The sequence below is a fragment of the Cygnus olor genome, chromosome 2 (genome assembly GCF_009769625.2).
Source record: "Cygnus olor isolate bCygOlo1 chromosome 2, bCygOlo1.pri.v2, whole genome shotgun sequence".
NCBI lineage: Eukaryota > Metazoa > Chordata > Aves > Anseriformes > Anatidae > Cygnus > Cygnus olor.
Window position 1 is genome coordinate 79,200,768 of NC_049170.1, and position 14,814 is coordinate 79,215,581.

Consider the following 14,814-nt stretch of genomic DNA (forward strand, 5'->3'; position numbering starts at 1 on the left):
TAACTGAAAGATCCCCAGACTAGGTTGTTCAGAGCATGGACAAGAAATGCTGAAAGGTTACCATAATCAGCAATAGATGACTAACAATATTAAAACTAAATTCAGAAGTTATTATAGGAGCTCCAAATTAAAAGCAATAAGAAAATATAGTAAATTTTAATTTTAGATTGTAAAAATTTCTTATCTTGAAAGATAACCCTGCCTGGTTTTGGGTTCAAAGGATTAGAAGTCATGAATAAAACTCACATGATGCGCCTGTTTAAATAAACGGTTTGAAACACCTGTCATGAAACATGAACTAGTCTTATCTCCCAAGTTTGTAACTGACATCCTAAAAATATTGATCCATTTCACAGGCAACAAAAATTATTGCACTGGGCTCACAAATCACCTTTTCCTATTCATTGCAGAGCTCGTGACTTAAAATTAACAAAGTCTTATTATGAGCAGTGGTTGCTCGGGCTTCTTTTATTAATCAAATTCAGAATAATTCACTAGCGGCTCCCATAATTTCAGTCTGTATCCCACACTTGCTCTCTCAGAGCATGATTGATGGCAGTCTCACCGTTAAGTGCCCTTCATGATGATCAGGGAAATGTATGAATAAATACTCTGTGGCTACCAGCTGCATTATGGAGTCACCCAGGAATTCCATCCTCTGATTGTGGCCTCTGAAAAATGAGACATCAATGCAGCAAAATCAATAAGCACTCAGGAAGGAAAAAACAAAACCAGCACGCACACACAAATTAAAATAAAGAGTGATCTGAAAGTGAGCCTCACTCATTTCTGAACACACTTAAGACAAATTTCCAGAGTTAACCAGGTGCGATGAAAACACAACGAACTGTTGTAATACCAACTTTGAGGAGGAAAGCAAATCAAAGTAGCTACAGATAAACACGGTTTTTAGATCACAGATCTACGACTAATTGAAGAAGATCAGTTGAAATCAGGTTTGTGATGGGATAAGGTCTCTACCTGTAACTTCTTAAAAACAAGCAAACTAATGAATCATAGAATGGTTTGGGTTGGAAGGGATCCTTAAGGATCATCCAGTTCCAACCCCACTGCCATGGGCAGGGACACCTCCCACCAGAGCAGGTTGCCCAAAGCCCCATCCAACCTGGCCTTGAACACCTCCAGGGATGGGGCATCCACAGCTTCTCTGGGCAGCCTGTGCCAGGGCCACTCTGAGTGAAGAATTCCTTCCTAATATCTAATCTAAATCTACCCTCTTTTAGTTTAAAGTCCTTTGTCCCATCACTACACTCCGTGATAGCTTTCCCTCTACGTTCTCTCTCCAGCTTTCCTGTAGGCCTCCTTTAGGTACTGGAAGGCCACTATAAGGTCTCCCCTGAGCCCTCTCTTCTCCAGGTTGAACAACCCCAACTCTCTGAGCCTGTTTTTCATAGGAGAGGTGCTCCAGTCCTTTGGTCATCCCCATGGCCCTCCTCTGGGCTCATTCCAACAGGTCCACATCCTTCTTATGTTAGGGGAATCCAGAGCTGAACACAGGACTCCAGGTGGGGTCTCACAAGAGCAGAGCAGAAAAATCCCCTCCTTTGCCCTGCTGGCCACACTTCTTTTGATGTAGTCCAGAATACGGTTGGCTTTCTAGGCTTAAGTGCACATTGCTGGCTCATGTTGAGCTTCTCACCAACCAACACTCCCAGGTCCTTCTCCTCAGGGCTGCTTTCAATCCATTCTCTGTCCAGCCTGTATTTGTGCTTGGGATTGCCTCAACCCAGATGCAGGACCTTGTAACTTGGCCTTGTTGAACTCCATGAGGTTTGCACAGGCCCACCTCTCAAGCCTGCCTAGGTTCCTCTGGATGGCATCCCTTCCCTCCAGCATGCTGACTGCACCACATGGCTTGGTGTCATTGGCTGAGGGTGCACTCGATCCCACTGTGCATGTTGCTAACAAAGATATTAAATGGTGCCAGTCCCAGTACCAACCCTTGAGGAATGCCACTTACTGGTCTCCACCTGGACATTGAACTGCTGACTGCGACACTGAGTGCAACCATCCAAACAATTCCTTATCCACTGAGTGGTCCATCCACCAAATCCATGTCTCTCCAATTCAGAGACAAGGACGTTGCGTGGGACTGTCAAATGCTTTGTACAAGTCCAGGTAGATGACATCAGTTGCTCTTCCCCTACCCACCAACAATGTAACCCCATCATCGAAGGCCACATGTCAGGCACAATTTGCCCTTAGTGAAGCCACGCTAGCTGTCACCAATCACCTCCTTATTCTCCATCCTTAGCATAGTTTCCAGGAGAATCTGCTCCATGATCTTGCTGGGCATGGAGGTGAGACTGACTGGCCTGTAGCTCCCCAGGTCTTCCTTTTTGTTTTTTTTTTTCCTCCTTTTAAAAAATGTGGGCTTTGTTTCCCCTCTTCCAGTCAGTGGGAACTTCAGATTGCCGTGACTTCTCAAATACAACGGATAGTGGCTTAGCAGCTTCATCTGCCAGTTCCCTCAAGACCAGCGGATGAACCTCATCTGGTCCCATGGACTTGTGCATCTTCAGGTTCCTTAGATGGTCTTGAATCTGATCTTCTCCTACAGTGGGCTGTACTTGCAGTGATTTCAATAGAGAAAGATCTGTCCATTCACAAGAAATAAAAGGATCAGGGTTTAAACCCATGTTAGATCGTGGACTGGATACACACTGGCACAACACTATTTCCTTTGTTACAGTGTCTTGCAGCTCTAGTCAGAGACCCAAGCCTACTGCATGTTCAGGTGCTGTACATACAGTATAACACAAGGTCTGTAGCAGGCCCAAAAAATATGACTTTTTTTCCTCTGCCCAGATGTACCTTCAGGAGTGTTTTGCTACAGTGTCAAGAATGCTGTCCCAAAGTCAATGATGCAGGAAGCTCAGAAGATACACCAGGATGGTTCTTTAACACACTTGTAATTACGAAGTTATCCACTATTGACTACTGTCAGAGACAGAATACCAAAACAGGCAGGCTGACAAACATTGCTATTCTCTCTCTTCTGAAGAAGAGAGAGAACATCTAGAGTTTGTTTGCAAACAAAGCAATTTGGGATACTAACAGCAGGGCCAATAGAGCTATACAAGGACTCTTGATGCATACTCACAGAGTCAGATGGTTAAAGCCTACTGTCCTCAGAGTGAATGCACGTGCTAGAAGCCGCACGTGAGTAAAGATGACTCCAATTGCCTCCTCAAACTCCGTAAGCTTTTGAAGAACTGGAGATGTCTCAATGAGTTGCCTGTCAGTATTAGACTCCTGCAGCTGTAAATAAAATGAAGAGCGAGTAATGACAAACTGGTACTATTTCAGAACTTTTCAGAGAAAAGAAAAGCTTTTGTAAACCAAGGGCAAAGAACACAGTGAACAAGTCATTTTGTGGACAGCAGAACTGAGAAAATCTAGTTTCCTATGGCTTTTTGTCTTGGATATTTACTATGCAAAGAAAATGTGAGGTCTGATGAATGTGTTTTTGCTTTTTTCCTTTTAAAAAGGCTTAAGGTATTTATAACACGTTGCTTATGTGGTCTTGTCTCATGTCACTAGCATGTGCTACTTCATAAAATTGTGCCACATCTCTGATGTTAAGAAATTGCAATTGAACAACAAATTCAAAAATTAATAGAATATGGCTGTCACACCACGCATCAAGATGAGAAAACAGTAATCAATTTCTCTCACTTGAGTATCAAAAATGAGGAACACTTAGTATGAAAAAATCATAAGGACACAATAACATCAGAAAATTAAAACGATCACTTAGGTCAGTATCTGTCCTTAACAGTTTCTTGTCTAATGTCTTTGACGTGGTGACATTAAAATGGCTTTCTGGAGTTGGAAAACGACCTAGGCATTTTCTTCAGTCACACTGGGCATTTGTCTTGTATAACAACGTCTAAGAGAAGGCATCCAGGTGATGTCTAAAGGAAAAGCAATAATAATGCAAGTCTATTAAGGACTTTCCTGATAGCTATTTAATCCTCCAACTATCAGCTGCAATGGACTGCCCAAGTTCTATGCTGTTTCAGTATACTTAGTAACCCACAATGGGTTGTGGAAGTCCTCTTCCACAAGCTCGACCCATTGGCACATATAAGCTTTCAGTATCCCCAGAAATGTTCATCAACACGTTCCACAAATCTGCTGTTGTTTTTTTTCCTAAAGAACCAGCTTTGTTCACACTTGGGTCTCGAGTTCCTTTTTGATTATTCCTACTGACTATACTGGAACAGGCAATTGGTTAACTGTTTGTCTACTTATGTTTTGGACATGCCTGTCCAGGCCTTGCCTTCCCATCATGCCCCCTCCCTGGAGGTATTCAAGGCCAGGCTGGATGGGTCTTTCTGGTGGGAGGTGTCCCTGCCCGTGGCAGGGGGTTGGAACCAGGTGATCTTTTAAGGTTCCTTCCAACCCAAACCATTCTGTGATCATTTCTTTTCCAGCCTGAAGATCACTAACTTACTTGCTTTTCTTCCAAGAGAAGCTTTGATCCTTTCTAGGCTATCTTCGTTGCCTCTAGTTCTTTCTTCCCACCACCTCTTATATTTCTAGTGTATCATTGTCAAAATACAAGGCAGAACAGCACATAATATTCAAGATGTACACACAAGACACATGTTTTTTTGAAGTAGCATTATCATCTTTTTTGTTTGTTCTGTCCTTTTTCTATTAATTGATAACCTTCAGTTTGTCTTTTTTGAAACACGACTGAGCTTTCGCCCTATGTCTTCACAAGGTTACATATCCCAGCACTAAATCCCCTTTTTGATGCTTATGGTCAGTTTGGAGTTCAGTTGCATGTGGAGCTGGGACTGTTTTTTTGCTTCCTTATGTGAAGCCCTATTTACCTACATGGTGTTTTGTTCTTTTTCACTTCATAGCTATTCACTCTTGAATTCTCACTGTCAGACTGCAATTCTTCAGCCTCCTGTTGTCCCTGCTACCCTGAATAATTTGGTATTGTCAAACTGCCACCTCAGTGCTCCACCTCCTCCCTAAGGTGGAGATGTGAACAGCCTGTATTTCAGCAAAGATACCTAGGGAAATCCACTGATGATCTCCATTCCCTCTAAGATGTGGAGATTTCTACTCCTTCTGTTTCTTTTGTTTCAGCCATTTCTTTAAATCTTTGTAGGACTGACAATATTCACTTTGTTGTTGTTTTGGTTTTTGTTCCATTTTACTTTTTTTTTTTTTTAAATCACATTTTTCACTGATTTGACTAAATCAAATGACAGGGTTACAGACCTTCCAGTTCTCTTTATCTCACCCAGAGCTATTATTGTTTATTTTAAATCAGAACCTAATTTGCCATATTGTTAGAGACACTTAATAAAAAATTAAACTGCCACTTCTCAGGCTAGCTGTACCCAAGGTGCAACTTGGCAGGCCTGTGACTCCCCTTCCTGGCAAGCAGAGAGCTAGGACAGCTTCTGAGACATGGAAGAAAGAACGCTTTCATCAAAGAGAAGTTAGGATAGGGGTAACAAGTGACAATCAGCATATATAGTCTCCAATATCATATAGACAGATAGATAGATAGATAGATAGATTGGAGATTATCTAGCAGCATATATAGTCACCAACTCTATAAGCAGAGTCCAAGCCTTCTTCATGAAAACAGAGACAACGGATAAAAAATAAAATCAAAAATAAAGAAATTCAGAAAAAAAACACTTCTCTTGGGAACTCGTGCCACCACTGAGAATACCTGGTGCTGAATCGTGAAAGATCTTTCCAATAACATTCTTTTCTGTTTAGTTCTGTCTTACACCCACATAGAGTTGGTTTTAAAATGCTTCAGGTGCACTGATTTGTTGCTAAAGATTTTGCCTAAATAACCATTGCAAAAATCTGTAAATCTGTATGCAACATTTCAGATGGAAGCCTTAAAGTGACCTGCTGAAGGGTGTGCTCACAAAGTTTCAAAGGAGTCAAACTGACTCTGCACAAAACATCAGAGATTTGGTTGGACAAAAGAAACACTCTTAGATGTTTGTATGATCCTGAAAACCATACTGACTGCATCGCAACTTGAATACGGCTATCCTCGCAGCACTCCTGCACCCTTGGAAGAGGTGAAGATAGGAAGCTACAATGTAGTTCTCTCAGCTTCCAAACTTGTAAACTAACCACTGGTGGACCTCACAAATACATAGAAGATAAACTAGTTTTCAGACACCTTCATACTTTCAGTGTTCAGCTATTAAAGCTACCACAACCACTGAAAGAACCATGCTGTCACTGAACAACAACAAAAATCAGCATCACGCTCCTAGGCCATTTAACTAATGTGACTTTCTACTATTAAAGTTCCAGTCTTAATTTCAGGTTAAGAAAACATGTACAAAGACTGTTTTTGTAACCTTTCCCCTCCCCTAGCTTCCAGAAGATAACAGGAAGATGCCAGAACTTTACCTCTCACTAGATTTATCATACGAAAAGCACAGTTATATATCAAACATGAGCCAAAGAAAGGTGAATAATTAATCCTGAGAGGTATAGATTCATTATTTACCAAAAAATCAAAGGCAAATACATACACTCCTCTGGCTACTTTTTAGAAAATTTTCTGAGATGTCACTACAGTGGAAACCTATGGAAAAGCATCCTTGAAAATAAAACAGAGCTATGAAATTTATTACAGAAAGGAATACACTTACTTGGAGTGGGTGCAGTGGATAATTAAGCCATACATCCCGCAGGTCCTGCAAACATTGAGAGATGCCTTTAATGCTCAAGGGAGTCATTTAACAAATTCCACAGTACTAAATAAAATGTCATTACTTGAAATACTGAACTATTTCAGATGCTGACTCTGCTTATTGCAAATTCAATAGTGCTGGCAAACTAATTTTTAAAATCATGTATTTGCTGTTCAAACTGCCTGTAGTTCTCCCAATTAGCTTGTGTCAAAGAGGTGGAAAAATCCTTGAACCAAATAGAAAGTGGTTAAAGGGAAAAAGATTTTTTTAGGCCTCAGGTCTAACTTTATTTGCACTTCTCAGTAGCAAGTTTGATTTAACCAAAAGTGAGAACTAAAATGAAGAAAAACCTTGTACTCTTGCCTTTCATACAGGTTTCCTTCATTATTTGCTGCTTGGTGCCTGTAAGCATGAGTGACAATAGGCTTCAAAACACTTCTATTTCTAATAAACTTTGTCATTTCGCAGACTCAGACTTTCAAGATGGAGAAGACTAATTCATACCATAACTACTGCTACATGTGTTGTCCCAGCAGAACGTACTGGTTACTTTTCTTAGTCATTATATGGGATAAATGCGAAATAACCGTGATCTAGGATAAAATATCCAAGAATCGATCAGACTAATTATGCAATTAGGTAAATGTTGGATGAAATCCCCTGTAATTTGTTAAGGTATCTAAAACTTCTGGGGGTTCTATGATTCAACTTATGAAACAGCAACAGTCACTTGACATGTGCATCCTTTCACCAAAGCACGCCATCTGGACCCACAGCACCTACCTCTTGTCAGAATAACACTCTGCATGGAAGCCTGCAGGTTTCCCACACCACACTCCCTTCCCTACCTAATCCAACCAACAAACAGCACACCTGAGTGAACACCATATTTTTTCTTTTTGCCTGAACCAGTGGAGCTTGCTTTCCTAAACGTGCTATGTTACATTCAGTTTCCAGGAATTAAGTACCACAGGTGTCTTCCTGTTCATCTGTGATTCCTTGGTAAAATGATGGGCAAGGAGACATGTCTTCAGTTATTTTCTAAATATAAAGCAAATCAAAAATACATAAATACCTTGTCATTGAAGAGCAAACGTCCAAATAATTGTTTGGCCTCTTCTAGGCTCCCTTCTAGATAAACAGCTCCTATATGAGGAAAACAATATATTCAAGTGCAACAACACATTAGTTCTTAGAAGTTTACTAAGTACAAGTTACTCAAAGGTCTCTGCTGCCTTTACTTCCAATATATTTATTTAAAAGCATGCTGTGTTAATAATCAGAATATCTGTTTTTGAAAAATTTGAAGCACATTAAACACGAGCATAAATCAACGGTTGTAAAATGCACAGAAAAAGCTGACACTTAAGTGAGTGACAGAAAATGATATACCCAATGAACAAAGTTTAAGCAAATTAGGCTAGAAGCAATCTATTTCTAGAAGTAGTTTCCAGTTTTCCAGCAATCTATACCGTATATGTATTCAATAATGTCACTGTCTACATTTCAATAGCCAGCAAATAGTTTACATTTATTCTGCACTTTCAACATTATATTCTGCATATAAATGTCAGAACTATTTCAAACCTCAGTGTCTCCTCAGCATCATAACGTTATCTCCCTTAACTGAAACTCTCTCTATTTCTAGAGATTAGTTGTACAAATATATATATTATAACTGCATATGCAGCCCTCACTAGCCCTCCACCTGCCCATTAGTAACAAACTGCAAAATTTGTGTTAGATTAAAATTTTGATATAACATATGCACTCTATCTGCACAGGCACTTTTAAAACTCAAAATCGGCACTTTGTTCCTTGATTATCTTTATAGAAAAGCTTCTGAAAACCTCAAGTTAGTCCTTGTACACACATCTGTATAAAAGCAAAGGGAATACACAGCTACATGAAGAGCACAGAGCAAGGGAGTCAATGTTCCCACATAAAGGGAGAAGACTCTGCTTTGCTCTGGTTCCACCTCCATCTGCCTTTTTAATGCTCTCAGTAGGTCAACTACTTTCTTTGGACTCTTTGGAGAATGGTTTCGGGGTTTATAAGAGCATCTTGCCAGAGGCATGTTGACAGCACTGAATTCTAAGCAGGTCCTAGGCAGTCTGCTTACAGTTTTGCTTATTATTTTCATCACAGGGAAAAAGCACCAGACTTCTAGAAGGGTTCTCAAATAGGAGCTCCAGAGCCCACATACATTTTTACAGTCCCTTTACAAGTTCCCAGATTTTAGCTATGGCCCTGACAAAGCCTTACTGCTCAATTAGCCTCATGAACAACTTCATATTGGATTTAAACAGCAATCCTGCTCTCAGAAAATCTCAACGCCTGCCAAATAGTCCTCATCACCATATCCCAGACAGGCTGAAGTATATGAATGAAGCCACAGATACATATCTAGTGTTCCTCTCCTTTTTTAAATTATTTTTTTATTATTTATTTTTAAAGATCAAAACACTCAAAGAAAGCAAAATAGAGTTAGAAAGACAACTCCTGTTTCTTGATAAGATGAAATGTAATTTGGCCCAAGGCAGAACACACAAAACTTGCTATCTAAGCCAGCTGTGATCTGTTTTTTCAAAGCAGAACAAAGAGCTTTAGGATCCTGTATGGAATATAAAGACCTGGAACAGGGCTAATCCATTTCTATAGCTCATATCACATACAGCACATTTGTATGACTATGAAGACAAATCAGTGAAGTTTAAATTGTTTCATGTATTCAAACAAAGATTTAGAAAATGATGCTATTTAAAACAGTTTGTATGGATGTAATGGATCAGACTTCCTCCTTTCTGCTTGCTGATTTTGGTAACTGTTGTCAGGTCTTCCTGACCTCTCCCATGTAAACTTATTCACTAGCACAGCCAGTCACTGATCAGCATGTCAGTGCCCAGCAGCAAAATTGACACAGCTTCCCTTTATCCTCAGCCAGTGGGTTTTGGGAGCTTTATGACATGAGTCATGGCATATTGCCATGCCTTTTTTTTTTTTTTTTAATTATTTGGAAGGAAAATGAAAAGACCAAAAAAAGATTTACTTGGCAAATGTCACATTTAACCCACAGGACAATGTTACCAGGGCACAGATGAAGTGGGCTGGTGCACTCTGAAAGCAAGTCACAGATGAAAATTCAGGGCTGATGTGGGACCCCCATTATTAATGGAAGCAGCGAGCCTCCACTTTTCCTGCCAGGCCATGGTGAACAAGCTGCTCCTGCCCAGAGGACTGCACGTGGCAGGCCACAGCATGCATGAGGAGGGAAATCCTCCAGCAATGGGTGGAAGTGCCATACCACAATATGAAATGGGTGCATCTTCTGCACTTGAGAAGCAGGATACAGAAGACAAGATTTTTCATTGTAATACTGCATATTCATCATGTCATACACATGGAGTATGTACAGGAGATGAAGACAATGGAAATTTAAGAAGCTTTATCACCTACTCTTAGTAGAGCTACTCAGCACAGACCTATGTGCTACATGGACATTAAAACATGGCTGTTTGTGCATACACAAATACACATAGTTTACCTATCAGGGCTTCAAAGCAGTTGGCCATGGCATGGCGGAGATCCGATTCCCTGCAAAGGTCTGGACCATGAGCATAAAGCATGAATCGATCTAGTTCCAACTTCTGTAGAACGTGAAAAGAGTATAAAGCCATGGTTATAGAAGTACAAGAGTACGAGTTCTAGTCACTAGAGCTCAATTACACTACTGTGATGCAGAAACTGCATTTGAAGGAACATTAAAGCTGTTCTCCATAGTTTCAGTACAGATGTAGGCTTTAAGTTTAAAATTAGAACACTTGTTTTCTAATGGCAAGCAGCTACAGTGTAATACCATGGGAAAGCCAGGAATTATCAAACCAAAGATTCAAGGGAAGCCAGATCAAAACACATTACTAGTTAAATTTAGGAAGGAATTCAAGAGGAGGGCTGAGGGTGTGACAGAAAAATAGCCTGCTACCAGATGGATGTTACAGTGTGCCGTATTTCTTGCTGGTAGTTTGCCCTCATGTGCTTTGCCTACAGAAATGCTGAAGCAGCAATCAAAGGGAGGGGAGTTAACGCTGAAGAAAAAGATTACTCCTACGAGAAGAGAACAAAGCAAGACAGTGAGTTACAGGAACTCTGACAGACACAATCCAGTAAACATCTGACTTTTCCTTTATGAGTTTCAACAGGTGGCAATACCAAAACCCTCTGGGCACTGAAAGCAGAACTGATATTTTAATCCGCAGTGCCACCTAGCTTTCTTTTTCCTTTCAACTGTAAATCATTAACATTCATTTTTCCTAAGCCATATTTCTGCTTGCCAGTCAGAACCTAAGGTAGTGAGTCAGATGCATCATATAATGTATGATAATTCTGCTATAGAAATGCAGGCAAGAGCTACTAGGTTCTCTTTCTGTATTCATCTTTTTGACACAAAACCTTTATTGAGATTTTTAAGGAAGAGATTTGCACATCTTGCAAAATTTGTATGAGAATAGGTTCTTCCCAAATGGGCGTAAGTTGCTACTGACCAATTTCTCATTAACTTTCAACTTCATCTTCCCAGAGCATATTTAAGAGGTAAAAGTAGAGAAACTAAGGTATTTGAGATGTGAGGCTTAGACACCTCAATTTGAAAAAAGGAGTCTTCCATTTCCAATGGGAGAGAACCTATTCACAGCTCCAGAACAATGGAAAATACCACTTACCACTTTATTCAGTGCAGGGAGCACTCATTAGTTAACATCAAAGTGGAATATTGTTTTATAATAAATTTAAAGTTTAGATTTTTTCATTTGTTTGCATTAACTCTTTTCTCCAATGTCTTAGCTTCATTTTCAGAGCTTGCATTCAGTATATTTTGCATATGCTTTACATCTCAGTTCTGATCAAGACATGGCTCAGATCGCTTTTAAAATTTCTGCTACAATGTTTCTTACAAGCTACAGAAATTTATCCTTTGATCCTCAATTAAAACAGCATTCCACATGCCCAAGAGAACTTAAGGAATTGAGAAATTTATTGAGAAAGTAAACTGAGTGCAACATGGTACTGCACGGGGTTAATTAAGGGGCATGAAACCAGGATGGTCATATACAAGAGGAAAAAAGGATAAGTTAGGAAATCAGGAATATATAGATATCTAATACTTACGGTTCTATCTAATAGAGTTTAAAAAAAACCATTGCAATAAATTTTCAAAGATAGTCCATTTAGAACAGTAAGTATAGTGAAAAGAGCTGGAAGAATATATAAACTTACTTGATTCAGACTTAAAAAAAATAAAGCAAATTCAGTGTCAGACAGTTCAATATCGTATTTAAAAACGAAGCCCCAGTTGAAATGTTTTTCAATCAATTCATGCCTATCTAAATCATTAAAGAAAGCTTTGGAGGAAAATGATTTTGTTCATTCCCTACCTTACACTTCTCCAGAGGATTCAGCAAAAAGGCATGTTAGAAATCATGCAGTTTTTGCGAAAATCTCAAGACTGTATATGATTGTTTAAATTATTGCATGAGTATGAACAGACAAGATTAAGAGAGACTTGAAAACCATCAGCAATACACAGTGGGGTGGTGGTGGGAGATATGTGCGCACGTGCATGGCCTAATACATTATACCAGCAAGTCTCAGACTGTTTTTTTAAAAAAAATATGTTAACAATCAAATCTGAATAAGGGAATACCAAATTATCTATGAACATAGACTTAATGAGCTTTGTATACCATATTCCCACCTCCAGTATCACGTAGGAATACAAAAAGCTCCTGTCATTCACGGAATTAAATAAAATAAAAATCAGAGGCATCTCAATTTTTCCCACTATGAATGCTACTTTTCTCCGAAAGACTTTTTAACATTTTGCTCTTTCACAGTTCACAGCAAGTTTGAAGGTAACTGCCTAGGTGAGGGAGTGGATGAAACAAACTCCCCTACCACCACCCCTCCACTGTCTCTACTGCCTGCTGCCATCTTCTACCTTAATGCTCCACCAGAGAGTCCCTTTAAAGTCAACCAGTTTTATTCCCCCCCTCCCCCCTTCTACTATCTATCTCAACATCTATGTTATTTAAAGTTAAATATAGAGGCACCTTCAACATAAGCATCCTAAAAACCTAATCTTCTGCTGGCAAAAATGACCCAACTATTCCTCTTAAAAACCTGCTCTGGGGGTAACACCAAGTCCTACTTCATCTCTAAAATTACTTACAAATTAAAAAAAGCTCCTGTACCCTAAATTCTGTGCACAAAACATGATAAAGGCTGATGTTTGAAGCAGACAGATCCCTCAAGAAGCAACTCATGCACTAATAGTCTCACATATGGGTTTCAGATACAGACACAGAAAGCATAGGAGTATACCTTAGCCAGCATGGCCAGATGCTGGTTCTGAACAATGGCGGTGCGGTATGTAGCTAGTCCTCCTTCCTCCAGAGTGGGAAACAGGTAGTACAAGTGGACACTGGAAAAACAAAATTAAATCAGATGCTGTCAGCATTTGGCTAAAGATGAACTGTGTACACCTCTATGGAACACTGCCTTCCCATCAGATCCTAGCTGGTAACACAGGTCCCTTTCGAAAGTGAAAGATCAGCTTGAAGGTGAAGAAGCAATCAAAGATTAAAACAATTCTCGATAATATTGACTGGGTAGCATGGGAAGCAGGGGAGAATGAGTGCTGCTTCTTTACTGGGCAGCACATAATTTCTAAACCCCTGCAGTGACAGGCAGTTCCCTCATCTGAAGGCATCTACCAGCAGCAAAGGTGTTACCTGGAGGATGCTGAGCAATAAAAGCAGGGGAGAACCATCTGGCTTGAACTCCGTGCCACAGGTACACCACAGTGCTTTACGATGATATTATTCAGCCTGGACCACCACTTGGGATTTATTTTGTTTTTTTAATTTTTTATTTTTTTTACAGTACTTTAGCAAATAATTGCTCTTAAATGCCAATAAAAATAGTCTGTTTAAAAACAACATTACCGAACAGATGCTAACAGAGCCAAAGAACAGGAATCAACAGTCTGTATTTATCAAATGCATGAAGTCATTAATACCACAAACAGAGAGAAAATGAGTTAAAGTCACAGGCGTTCAACTGCCGTTAATGATATTTATCACCATGAAAGTAATGTACTTCATTAAAAAACAAGAATTCAACAATACAACCAAGACCTGAGTAAAGGATAAATGATACTGACTACCTCTATATGGCTATCTAACCCACATCAAGAAAAGTTGAAGAGGGTTTTCAGAACCCCACAACTGGATTACATTGGGAAGAGAGCACTAATTATTAAAATAACTTATTAATCCACTAACAAAGAGAAAAAAAAACTGCAGGTGGATACAGGATTTAAGAACAAGAGTTGCTATACAACTTAGAGGCAATCTTATCAAGGATCATAATTCACAAAAGCAGAAGCCTGAAGTTGAGTTGGGAAAAAAGCTTCAGATTTAACTAGGTGTTTACTTGCTTTATTGAACAGAAACATAGCACAGTTTTTTTCTTAATTGAGACAAAAGTTAGCTCAGAAAGTCAAGCAATGGTTGATGAACAATGACAATGAAAAATGCAAGACAATTTATTCAGCAAGTCTTCCATCTTATCAGCAAGTATTGTTCTATAGGAGAAAAGGCCATGGGTTTTAAGGGCAGTGGAGACCTTTACAGACTAATAGCTTTTAATACTGAGTAGCTAATGGGTAGTAGAAGCTAGCAGTGAATGGAGATAGGGGCAATTTTGTTATTTGTATCAAACTTACTGTAAAGTTTTTCTTTACACAAGACTATTCTCCTATTAACAGTGGTAAAACAAAGCAGTGAAAATGGATAATCCTTGTTTCATAGAAATTGGCTGCCAGCAGAACCCACTAAGAGAACCCAGTGAAGGTAACTTTTATAATATCTTTGTGTTCACTAATTTCATAGTACTTGAAATGGACCAAAACTGGAGCTGTTCTGATGAAGCACGATTTTTTGCTTTTAGTTCTAAATAATTTAGATTTGTCCTCAACAATTTTATTTATATACAGACATTATGCAAGATATAGCCCTCATTACCGGAAATTAAGAGC

At 39.3% G+C, this 14,814-nt stretch overlaps 1 protein-coding gene across 2 annotated transcripts in view; it reads right to left on the bottom strand.

Moving 5' to 3' along the window:
- The window catches only part of DROSHA (drosha ribonuclease III), a 67,278-nt gene that overhangs the window by 10,487 nt on the left and 41,977 nt on the right, over positions 1–14,814 (bottom strand). For both annotated transcript variants that reach the window (XM_040548099.1, XM_040548098.1), the window contains 6 exons: positions 13,098–13,197; positions 10,267–10,369; positions 7,798–7,868; positions 6,681–6,725; positions 3,125–3,282; positions 566–671 (listed from right to left, as the gene is read on the bottom strand). In XM_040548099.1, coding sequence (XP_040404033.1) covers positions 566–671; positions 3,125–3,282; positions 6,681–6,725; positions 7,798–7,868; positions 10,267–10,369; positions 13,098–13,197 — 583 coding nt within the window. The remainder of the gene's footprint in view (positions 1–565; positions 672–3,124; positions 3,283–6,680; positions 6,726–7,797; positions 7,869–10,266; positions 10,370–13,097; positions 13,198–14,814) is intronic.